Source organism: Mustelus asterias, chromosome 13, assembly GCF_964213995.1.
Source record: "Mustelus asterias chromosome 13, sMusAst1.hap1.1, whole genome shotgun sequence".
Lineage (NCBI taxonomy): Eukaryota > Metazoa > Chordata > Chondrichthyes > Carcharhiniformes > Triakidae > Mustelus > Mustelus asterias.
The window spans coordinates 103635819-103648809 of record NC_135813.1 but is presented as its reverse complement, the minus strand read 5'-3'; the positions used below and the strand labels follow the sequence as shown (position 1 = coordinate 103648809).

Genomic DNA, 12991 nt, shown 5'->3' with positions numbered 1-12991 from the left:
TCTAGACCAGCAAGGCCTCACTCGTCCTGGGTCGGGAAAGATGAGGTCTGCTAGGTTTCCTGCTCGTTATCCTGGCCCCCCAGCCAGTGACGTTATCCTGACAAACACAGGTGGAGCCTAATGTATAAAGCGTGACTATTTGTTTGAGGTATTGGTGAGCTGTCTGTGTGTGAAGCCTGACCAAGTCAGTTAAAGAAACCTATCTGTCGATTGTAAAGCTCAAGGTGTCTGAGTTAGTGAGGACAGGGTGAGAAAAACAAATTTGAACAGGGTGGTTTGAATGTGGAATTCTCTTCCATGAATAATTCATGAATGCAGAGTCCATAAATTATTTTGAAAGGGTTTGTACAGTTACTTGAAAAAGATGAATGTTCAGAAAGGTATTAGAAGTGAGGAGGGGAGTGGGATCAGGCTAGAAAGCTCATGTGGAGTAAAATGCTCGTTCGAACATGTTGAGCTGTTCCTATTCTTCATCTTGGGATGGTTGGCTAATTTTCCATTTCGCATTTTTATGGCATTTATGTCAACAGTAAGAAATTCAGACACCGTTTGCAATGTCCTTATTTTGATTCCCAGATCAAAAGGTTAATTATCTGGGGCGGCACAGTTGCTAGTACTGCTACCTCACAGCGCCAGGGACCTGGGTTCGATTCCGGCCTTGGGTGACTGTGTGGAGTTTGCACTTTCTCCCTGTGCCTGAATACGTTACCTCCGGGTGCTTAGATTTCTTCCCACACTCCAAAGATCGGAAGGTTAGGGGGATTGACCGTGATAAATTGCCCCTGAGTGTCACAAAGATGTGAAGGTTAGGTGGATCAGCCATGATAAATGTGCAGGGTTATGGGGATAAGGCAGTGGGGCAGGGTCTGGGTAAGATGCTATTTCAGGGAGTCAGTACAGACTTGATGGGCTGAATGGCCTCCTTCTGAACTGTAAGGATTCTGTGATGTGTACATTCATTACAAGCCCTGCCATTCAGTCCAATTCTGGTTCCCTTTCTAAGCTCTCCCAATGGTGGAATTTTATAACCAGTATTTGTAAACACTGTGTTTGTGCTTGCGTTACAGGTGGCTCTATTGGCAGCTGCAGAACCGGTCAGCACTCTGTTGACAAACCGCGGACACCTAACCCTTAAAGGAGCACCTGAAGATACGGTTAAACTCCGAGGCGCCCCAGCTGTACGAGGCTTGCCTGGAGCTCGGGGTCCAAAAGGTCAGTAATACAAAAACATATCCATATTTTCTTTGATAAAGAAGACATAGAACATAGAACATAGAACATTACAGCGCAGAACAGGCCCTTCGGCCCACGATGTTGCACCGACCAGTTAAAAAAAAAACTGTGACCCTCCAACCTAAACCAATTTCTTTTCGTCCATGAACCTATCTACGGATCTCTTAAACGCCCCCAAACTAGGCGCATTTACTACTGATGCTGGCAGGGCATTCCAATCCCTCACCACCCTCTGGGTAAAGAACCTACCCCTGACATCGGTTCTATAACTACCCCCCCTCAATTTAAAGCCATGCCCCCTCGTGCTGGATTTCTCCATCAGAGGAAAAAGGCTATCACTATCCACCCTATCTAAACCTCTAATCATCTTATATGTTTCAATAAGATCCCCTCTTAGCCGCCGCCTTTCCAGCGAAAACAATCCCAAATCCCTCAGCCTCTCCTCATAGGATCTCCCCTCCATACCAGGCAACATCCTGGTAAACCTCCTCTGCACCCTCTCCAAAGCCTCCACATCCTTCCTGTAATGTGGGGACCAGAACTGCACACAGTACTCCAAGTGCGGCCGCACCAGAGTTGTGTACAGTTGCAACATAACGCTACGACTCCTAAATTCAATCCCCCTACCAATAAACGCCAAGACACCATATGCCTTCTTAACAACCTTATCTACTTGATTCCCAACTTTCAGGGATCTATGCACACATACACCTAGATCCCTCTGCTCCTCCACACTATTCAAAGTCCTCCCGTTAGCCCTATACTCAACACATCTGTTATTCCTACCAAAGTGAATTACCTCACACTTCTCCGCATTAAACTCCATCCGCCACCTCTCGGCCCAACTTTGCAACCTGTCTAAGTCTTCCTGCAAACTACGACACCCTTCCTCACTGTCTACCACACCACCGACTTTGGTGTCATCAGCAAATTTGCTAATCCACCCAACTATACCCTCATCCAGATCATTAATAAATATTACAAACAGCAGTGGCCCCAAAACAGATCCCTGAGGTACACCACTTGTAACCGCACTCCATGATGAATATTTACTATCAACCACCACCCTCTGTTTCCTATCCGCTAGCCAATTCCTGATCCAATTTCCTAGATCACCCCCAATCCCATACATCTGCATTTTCTGCAGAAGCCTACCATGGTGAACCTTATCAAACGCCTTACTAAAATCCATATATACCACGTCCACTGCCTTGCCCCCATCCACCTCCTTGGTCACTTTCTCAAAAAACTCAATAAGGTTAGTAAGGCACGACCTACCTGCCACAAAACCATGCTGACTATCACCTATCAATTCATTACTCTCCAAATAACTATAAATCCTATCCCTTATAATTTTTTCCAACATCTTGCCGACAACAGAAGTGAGACTCACCGGTCTATAATTCCCGGGGAAGTCTCTGTTCCCCTTCTTAAACAATGGGACAACATTCGCTAACCTCCAATCTTCTGGTACTATACCAGAGGCCAACGACGACCTGAAGATCAGAGCCAGAGGCTCTGCAATCACTTCTCTTGCCTCCCAGAGAATCCTTGGATAAATCCCATCCGGACCAGGGGATTTATCTATTTTCAGACCCTCCAGAATATCCTGCACATCCTCCTTATCAACTGTAATACTGTCTATTCTACTCCCTTGCAACCCAGTGTCCTCCTCAGCTATATTCATGTCCCCTTGCGTGAACACCGAAGAGAAATATTGGTTCAATGCTTCACCAATCTCCTCCGGTTCCACACATAACTTCCCTCTGCCATCTATAACTGGCCCTAAACTTGCCCTAACCAACCTTCTGTTCTTGACATACCTATAGAACGCCTTAGGATTCTCTTTAACCCTATCCGCCAAAGTCTTCTCATGTCCCCTTTTAGCCCTTCTAAGCTCGCTCTTCAACTCCCTCTTAGCCAATCTAAAGCTTTCTAGTGCACTACCCGAGTGCTCACGTCTCATCCGAACATAAGCCTCCTTTTTCTTTTTAACCAACAAAGAAACTTTTTTGGTGCACCACGGTTCCCTAGCCCTACCAATTCCTCCTTGCCTGACAGGGACATACCTATCACAGACTCGCAGTAGCTGCTCCTTGAAAAAACTCCACATGTCGGACGTTCCCAGTCCCTGTAATCTCCTAGTCCAACCTATGTTTCCTAATTCTCTCCTAATAGCCTCATAATTACCCTTCCCCCAGCTAAAACCACTGGCCCGAGGTTCATGCCTATCCCTTTCCATCACTAAGGTGAACGTAACCGAATTGTGGTCACTATCACCAAAATGCACACCAACTTCCAAGTCTAGCACCTGGTCTGGCTCATTTCCCAGCACCAGATCCAATATAGCCTCACCTCTAGTTGGCCTGTCTACATACTGAGTCAAAAAACCTTCCTGCACGCTTTGAACAAAAACTGACCCCTCTAACGAGCTAGAGCTATAACAATTCCAGTCAATATTAGTCAAGTTAAAATCCCCCATAACAATTGCCCTATTACTTTCACTCCTAAGCAGGATTGACTCCGCAATCCTTTCCTCAACCTCTCTAGAACTTTTAGGAGGTCTATAAAAGACTCCCAACAGGGTGACCTCTCCTCTCCTATTTCTAATCTCCGCCCATACTACCTCAACAGATAAGTCCTCATCAAACCTCCTCTCTGACACTGTGATACAATCTCTGACCAATAATGCTACCCCTCCCCCTCTTCTACCTCCTTCCCTACTTCGACTAAAACATTTGAACCCCGGGACCTGCAGCATCCATTCCTGCCCCTGCTCTATCCATGTCTCTGAAATAGCCACAACATCGAAGTCCCAGGTACTGATCCACGCTGCAAGTTCACCCACTTTATTGCGAATACTCCTGGCATTGAAGTATACACATTTCAAACCCTGCTCCACCCCACCTCTGCAATGCCGTGCATTGCAGTCCCCATCCATGCATCCCTCACTTTCAGCCCCACTACTCAGGATCCCTCCCCCCCCCCGAATCAGTTTAAACCTCCCTGCATGGCCTTAGCAAATTTACCCCCCAGGATATTGGTCCCCTTCTGATTAAGGTGTAGACCATCCTTCTCATAGAGGTCACACCTTCCCCAGTACGAGCCCCAATTGCTTAAGTACCTGAACCCCTCCCTCCTGCACCATCCCCTCAGCCATGAGAATCGTAGCAGGTGAGGGGCGGACCATGGAAAGGTCCGTTGACCTCGGGAGGGATTTTCCGGTTTTGGGGCGAGCGCGGCTGGAAAATCCTGCCCAACATGTTTCTCATTGGCAATAATCTTTAGTTTGCTAATATAAATGTTTGCTTTAGCTAATGGTAGATTATATAGCAATGAAATGCTTGAGCTGTATTTCTGATGACCAACTTATGTTAACACATCCAACTGACAGACAATCGTTGGGGACCTCGCCAATCGAAGCTATTTTTATTTCTTGCTCTGCTTTGTACTATTCCTTGAAAATTAGAGGGTCGTACTTTGCCATGCTGGTCATGCAGCTTCAGAAGAATGTCGCTGTTATGGAGAAGGGTGCAGATGAAATGCACCAATATGGATACCACAGGAGTGATGTTTTACTTATGAGGAGGGATAGAAGAAACTAAGATCTTTTCATCAGAACAGAAAAGGGTCAAAGGGTATTTGAGGGAAGGCAATTGAAATTATGTACTCAGAGTTTTGATAAGCTAAATAAAGTGAATGGGTTTCTATAGTGAATGAGTCGGTAACCGAGGTCAAATCGAATATCATCAGCAAAAGGAAAGGTTCTGTGGATTTAATTTACAGAGAGAGTCATGAGGACGGCAGGGTGGCACAGTGGTTCGCATTGCTGCCTCACAGCGCCAGGGTCCCGGGTTCAATTACACCCTCGGGTCACTGTCTGTATGGAGTTTGCACATTCTCCCCGTGTCTGCATGGGTTTCCTCCGGGTGCTCCGGTTTCCTCCCACTGTCCAAAGATGTGTGGGTTAGGTTGATTGGCCATGGTAAATGGGTCAGGGGGATTAGCAGGGTAAATGCTAGGGGGTAATAGGGTGGGATTGTGGTCGGTACAGACTCGATGGGCAAAATGGCTTCCTTCTGTACTGTAGGGATTCTATGATATAAAATATCCTATTAGAAAACTTACGGAAACAGAAGCCTTTGTAATTTTATGAAGTGAAATGTTTATAAATTCTGAAATAAGTAAAGTTGGAAGAGCTGGGAGAGCCTGATCACAATGGGATAAATTCTATAATAAAAACAGAAAATGCTGGAAAATCTCAACAGGTCTGACAGCAGCTGTGCAGAGGGAATAGAGCCAACGTTTCAAGTCTGGACGTTCCTTCGTCAGAGCTATAATGCTATGAATTCTATAATGCTGCCTTTGAAGGTAACATGATTAGGTCAGTCCATTATGGTTACTGTTAAGTTAATTCCTCAATCCGTTGGGAAGCTCTGCTATTCAATTTCACAACATTAGTTTTGTGCACTAAATATGTGAAAGCTTGTCATTTAAAACTCTAGAAAAACTGCATGCGTGTAGCTCGTAGAATAATGGTTGTGTCATTTGTGATATTTCTGTGGATGCCTGCTGCCCATTACAGAACGGAGTCATTCCATGTGAGTTTGGAGAAAGAATAATGAATTACGTACACTGTTTCAAGTGGAACGGGATAGTACGAGAAGTACATACAGTAGCAATAACATAAATACATAGCCCTATTGATAATTTGCAATCAACAGTAAGAGAAACAAAGTGTCCAGGGACCCGGGTTTGATTCCAGTCGTGGGAACTGTCTGTGTGGAGTTTGCACATTCTCCCCATGTCTGCGTGGGTTTCCTCCGGGTGCTCCGGTTTCTTCCCACACTCCAAACATGTGCAGGTTAGTTGGATTCGCCATGTTAAATTATGCCTTAGTGTCCCAAAATGTGTAGGTCAGATGGATTAGGCATGGAAATGTGTGGGGTTACGGTGATCGGGCGGGATAGAGGGCCTGGGTAAGATGCTTTGTTAGTGAGTCGGTGCAGATCTGATGGGATAATTGGCCTCTCCTGCACTAGAGGGATTCTATAATACTTATTCTTAAGGTTAAAGTAAAGGAAGACAGCTGAAGATACATTTTTAGTTATTTCATGTTGCCTTTTCTTTTGATTTTTTTTTGCATCAAGAGGTTTGGGCTTGCCTGCAGCTTGTAATATTGTCGGCGATCCCCAGTGTCGTGCTGCAACAGCATTCTTGAAAAAGTCAGACTTCTGCAGCTTCTGTACTGAAAATTCAAGTTACAGCAATTCGTACTGTCGAAAAGAATGTTAATTGGTCTGCAGAAAATCAACCCTGTTCTCATTAGCATTGCAGTCCAGGTCTTGTCACCAAAGGTGTGGGAAAAACCCCATTGGATGCTTTATTCGAACATCCAACAGATCAACTACCTTATTGGAGCAAATATCATAGAATCTCATAGGGCAAAAAGTACTTTTTTTCAGGTATATTTTATCAGGCCTGGAAGGATCCAACTGAATGCATGGAAACGTTAAGATTTTTAGTTGAAAAAGTATGTGAGCACCTAAATAGAACAAAGAACAAAGAACAATACAGCACAGGAACAGGCCCTTCGGCCCTCCAAGCCCGCGCCGCTCCCTGGTCCAAACGAGACCATTCTTTTGTATCCCTCCATTCCTACTCCGTTCATATGGCTGTCTAGATAAGTCTTAAACGTTCCCAGTGTGCCCGCCTCCACCACCTTGCCTGGCAGCGCATTCCAGGCCCCCACCACCCTCTGTGTAAAATATGTCCTTCTGATATCTGTGTTAAACCTCCCCCCCTTCACCTTGAACCTATGACCCCTCGTGAACGTCACCACCGACCTGGGGAAAAGCTTCCCACCGTTCACCCTATCTATGCCTTTCATAATTTTATACACCTCTATTAAGTCCCCCCTCATCCTCCGTCTTTCCAGGGAGAACAACCCCAGTTTACCCAATCTCTCCTCATAACTAAGCCCCTCCATACCAGGTAACATCCTGGTAAACCTCCTCTGCACTCTCTCCAAAGCCTCCACGTCCTTCTGGTAGTGTGGCGACCAGAACTGGACGCAGTACTCCAGATGCGGCCGAACCAACGTTCTATACATCTGCAACATCAGACCCCAACTTTTATACTCTATGCCCCGTCCTATAAAGGCAAGCATGCCATATGCCCTCTTCACCACCTTCTCCACCTGTGACGTCACTTTCAAGGGTCTGTGGACTTGCACACCCAGGTCCCTCTGCGTATCTACACCCTTTATGGTTCTGCCATTTATCATATAGCTCCTCCCTACATTATTTCTACCAAAATGCATCACTTTGCATTTATCAGGATTGAACTCCATCTGCCATTTCTTTGCCCAAATTTCCAGCCTATCTATATCCTTCTGTAGCTTCTGACAATGCTCCTCACTATCTGCAAGTCCTGCCAATTTTGTGTCGTCCGCAAACTTACTGATCACCCCAGTTACACCTTCTTCCAGATCATTTATATAAATTTATATAAATCACAAATTAAATGGCAGGAACAACAGCAAATATTATCATTCTATGCTGGCTTCATGTTCAGCAAAGGGGATTAATGCCAGAAGCAGAAAGCTGTGTCCCTTTTTACTTCACTTATAGTAATTTGTCACCTTGAGTTCCAGTTATGTTCAGAAGAGACTCCTACAGTTCAGAAGTCTATCTTGTAAGAAGTGCAACACGGTTCCTTAATTTGTCACGAATATTAAATAGTTTTCACAGGAACCAGCTTCCCGGGTACCCTGTTTTCAGAGTCATACGGATTGTTAGAGGTCAAGTTATTGAGGCAGTTGTCAAACTTTAAGGTTCCTGATTCCAACGTTTTCCTGGGCAAGTTACAACAAAGCTTGTTCCAGAGGGCCATCTCTGCAAATGTACATAGAAATAATATAGAACATAGATCAGTACAGCAGAGGAACAGGCCCTTCGGCCCACGATGCTGTGCCGAGCATGACGCCAAATTAAACTAACCCCTTTAGCCTGTCCTTGGTCCATATCCCTCTATTCCTTGCATATTCATGTGCCTGTCTAAAAGCCTGTAAAAAGCCTATCGTATCTGCCTCCACCACCACCCCGGCAGCGGGTTCCAGACACCTACCACTCTCTGGGGACGATTTTACCATTTTTTATCTCAGTGCTGGGCGGACTTGAAACTAAGAGCGTTTCAGATCCATCTTTTATACGCACTCTGCCTGCAAAACTCTGAGCGAGCCTGTTGCCCGCTGCTGCAGCCTGTGGTCAGGGCGTAATGGGCCCGAAAGCCTGCAGAGGAAGGTAGTACGCATGTGTAGGCCACTGATGCTGCACGTGTGCATGAGCAGTAGCAGGGGTCTGACAGAAAAGAGAGAACTGTCAGGCCACTAGCAACCTGAAGCAGCTCCTCCCCCCCCCCCCCCCCCCCCTGCAATCGCAGGGGCCCACAGCCCGAGATACAGTCCCCGCTGCACCCCCTTGCCACCCAGACCGATCGATGCAGAGTGGCAACAGGCCCCTGCCCCCACTGGCCCCTCGCCCCATTAGCCCCATCCCTGGCACTGCCCAGTGGGCATTGCCCAGGGGCCAGACTGGCATTGCCAGGGTGGCACTGCCGAAGGGGCACCCCCCCCCCTTGCCCTCGGTCTCCCTGGGGGGCATCAATGGCCTCTGGTTCCATCGGCAAGGCCACGTCAACTGCTCCCCGTTCATGGGGAGCATATCTATTCCTCATCGGCGACAACCTTTCCCAGCGAGGTCATCAAGGCGGGCGAGCCCGTACGACTGAGCGCCGGGCTCACCAAGCAGATGTTAAACAGCATTTAAATAAATTTACATACATTAACCTGCCTCTCGCCCATTTCCAGTGAGCAGCTGACCGCGCCAGAAATCCGGCACTCGTAAAATGGCACTGGTCGCAAACACCGGTGCCAATCGCACTAATCGCTTTATGCCCCACTTTATGACCGTGTTGCCCCCGAAAATGGGCGCAACACGATGGTAAAATCGCACCCTCTGTGTAAAAAAAGGTTACCCCTCACATCTCCTTTGAACTTCCCCCTCTCACCTTAAGTTCTGGCTCTGACGAAGGGTCATTGAAACACTGGACATTTCAACTCTGGGAAAAAGATTCTGACTGTCAGCCCTATCTGTGCCTCTCATAATTTTATAGACTTCTACCAGGTCTCCCCTCAGCCTCTGCCACTCCAGAGAAAACAACCCCAGTTTGTCCAGCCTCTCTTGATAGCTCATTTGATTTGATATAGCTCATATAGTTGATGAATCTTTCACTAAATAATCTTTATATTAAGAGGTGATACTAATGGGGCTGATTTCTGTTTACTGAAGTGATCTGATTAATGCCCCAATTGAAACACTTGCCCCAGCAAGATTTGTGTTCTGCATTGCTTTAATAGGTGCATTTATGAAAATTTAAAAAGCTTTGTCCCTGGCTTTAGTATTTATCGGGAGTCACTGAAGCAGAACCTGCTGAATCATCTAGATTTGTGTCCCCAAATCATGCTGTCAGAACCTAAAGTCCAACTATCCAGTACTATGGACGGTCAAACTTGTAGTGAGCATCTACAAAGTACAAAGCTATCTCCAGTAAGTTTGCCAGGTATCCTGTTTTCAGAGTTATACGGATTATTGACTTCAAGTTATTGAGGTAGTCATCAAACTTTAAGATTCATGATTTTGTTTATGAGAATCCCATTGGGATTTGGCAGTACACACACACTGCGGAAGTGAATCTTTTGTATAGATATCATGACAGACCATTGAGTGCAAAGAGTGATAGCCTTAGATTTACAAAACATTTTGATAAATATAGATTTACCATCTGAAATTAATAAAATATACATTAACGAGAGCTTGCAGACTTTGAGAGGTCATTAACATTATTCAGCACTGGGCAAGGGTCCTGTGGATTAGCAAATTGTCACTTAATACCCTTGCCATATCTTTCCATATGGTTCAGTGTCAATTGGTCTCTTGACACCCACTGCCATTATTTCAATCCCCCATCTAATTTCAGTTAGAATAATATTGACATCACTTGCCGAGAACTTAGAAGCTCGTGTTCTCTTTTTGATCTACAGTTTTAAATTACTGTCTGCTGGTGTGCTTTAAGAGGAGTCTAGCTTTAAGTGCAGCACTTCCGCTGCTACAATACCTTCCCCTACAACCCCGCTGATGAATTTTCCAGCCCACCCTCAAGTCAGGAGACAACGTTGCAGGTCACGCAAGGGGAGATTTAATTCAGATGTGTAAAATTATGAGGAGCCTCTATAGAGTGGGTCAGTAGGCCCTATTTGCATTGACAGAGAGGTCAAAAAGCAGGGGGCATAGATTTTGAGTCATTGGTGGAAGGAGTAGAGGATGGTGGGTGTCAGGAACTCACTGCCTGAAAGAGGTGTTTGAGTCAGCCACCCTCAATGCATTTAAAAAGCTCTTGCATATGCACTCAAGGTGCCATCACTTACAGGGCTATACGCCAGGAGCTGGAAGGTGGGATTAGACTGGATAGCTCTTTTGCGGCCAGCACAGACATGATGGACCGAATAGCTTCCTTCTGTGCCATAATCTTGCGATGTTTTCATGCCCCTTTGGACTATCCAGCAACATTTAACCCTGGGATTCTGACGGGGAGAGTATCGGATCGACTGGCTCTGATGAAGGGTCATCTAGACTCAAAACGTTGGCCCTATTCTCTCTCCACAGATGCTGTCAGACCTGCTGAGATTTTCCAGCATTTTCTGGGTTTTTTTCAGATTCCAGCATCCGCAGTATTTTGCGTTTATTAGGCCAATTGGGGTTGGCAGAAGTGCCACCCAGCTGCAATTAATGATAGTGGGTCATGGAACTCATGACCCCATGTCACCAATAAGAACTTGCTTGTAGGTTCATTAATCATGAGTTATCGGGTCAACTTATGAGTGGAATAAAAAACTTATTCCGTGGATCTTAATGTACCTTCTGCTCAAAAAGCGATGGCGTTGTAATTATCTGAAAAATATCCTATTGAAATGTATTTCCACCTCTGCAGAATGGACGAGCATCTCCCTTGATATTTGAAGTTTTCAATTCAGTGCCATTCCCCAATGTTGCAAGGAGCGGGGAGCTATGTTAACTTGTGTTTGCAGCAAAATGTAGATGCGAGTGTAAAATGATGTTCACCACTTTATCTTCACGTCAACCTTTCTCTTCACATAAATCACAGAATACTACAGTGCAGAAGAGGCCCATCGAGTCTGCACCAACACGTGAAATGCCCTGACCTGCCCACCTAATCCCACTTGTCAGCACTTGGCCCATAGCCTTGAATGTTATGGCGTGCCAAGTACTCATCCAGGTACTTTTTAAAGGATGTGAGGCATCCCGCCTCCACCACCCTCCCAGGCAGCGCATTCCAGACCCTCACCACCCTCTGAGTAAAAAGGTTTTTCCTCAAATCCACCCCTAAACCTCCCACCCCTCAATTTTAACTTGTGTCCCCTCGTAACTGACCCTTCAACTGAGGGGAACAACTGTTCTCTATCCACCCCATTCACCATAAATCAATGGAAATAAATATAAATCCTATGGTGGTTGCCTTGTAGCCATCCTCCAGGGCTGTAGTGCACGAAGCCCTTCAACAGGTATCATCTAGCAATGTTTTCCAAGGTGTTTTAATGATGTTCCACTGAGACACATGGAATATCTCTAAATAGTCAGATACAAAAACATATTGGAATGAGTTAAGCAATTTACCAATTAAGAGAGAAAGACAGTCCAATAAAGGTTTCCGGCTGTTCACGCCGGTGGGATCTTCCAGACCCGCCAGCGGCCTTGGGTTTCGTTGGGTGAGGGGTACATTCAATGGGAAACTCCGTTGACAATGGCAGGACCAGAAGATCCCGCCACCGGCCAATGGTAGGCTTCCGCAGCCATGAACCGTGTGGCAGGTTGTGTGGAAAATCTCACCCAGACTCTCTTGATTCACGGAAGGATAAATGTGCAAAGTCTGTTGCTTTTCTTTTGCCCTGGAAGAATAATTCTGCACTCTCAGAAATAGAAAGAAATCTTCTTTTGATGAGTTGTATTGAAAATGTTTGGAATGTGTTTGAGTTTAGGTGCAGAATTTAAAATTCTGCCCCAGAAGTTCTGATTGTTTCAACCATCACTTAAAATACTGTTTTATAGGCTAGCATAACAGTAAAGTCCATAGAATCCCTACAGTACAGAAGGAGGCCATTCTGCCCATCGAGTCTGCGCTGACCACAATCCCACCCAGGCCCTATTCCCGTAACCCCACACATTTACCCAGCCAATCCCCCTGACACTAGGGTCAATGTAGCATGGCCAATCAATCTAACCAGCACATCTTTGGAGTGTGAGAGGAAACCGGAGCACTGGAAGAAACCCACGCAGACACGGGGAGAACGTGCAAACACCACACAGACAGTGACCCGAGCTGGGAATCGAACCTGGGTCCCTGGCGTTGTGAGGCAGCAGCGCTAACCACTGTGCTACCGTGCCGCTCAAAGTGAGCTCACTGATGTATGGTGGCGGCACAATTGATGAGAGCGGGGGTAGCATTGAGAACTGCTGCATTCCTAGTCCTGACAACATTGGAGTGGGAGCATCCAGAGTTGCAGTCACTTTTCTATTGAAGAAAAAAAGGAGGAAATTTTTTTTTTTCCAGAGAAGAATGCAAGCTGCTAATGGATGTCGTAATCCTGAATGAGAATGTATGAAAATGTGGAATGAATACA

General features: G+C 45.9%; 1 protein-coding gene across 2 annotated transcripts in view; it reads left to right on the top strand.

Moving 5' to 3' along the window:
- Positions 1-12991, top strand: part of emid1 (EMI domain containing 1) — a 369825-nt gene that overhangs the window by 252278 nt on the left and 104556 nt on the right. For both annotated transcript variants that reach the window (XM_078227412.1, XM_078227413.1), the window contains exon 6: positions 1068-1212. In XM_078227412.1, coding sequence (XP_078083538.1) covers positions 1068-1212 — 145 coding nt within the window. The remainder of the gene's footprint in view (positions 1-1067; positions 1213-12991) is intronic.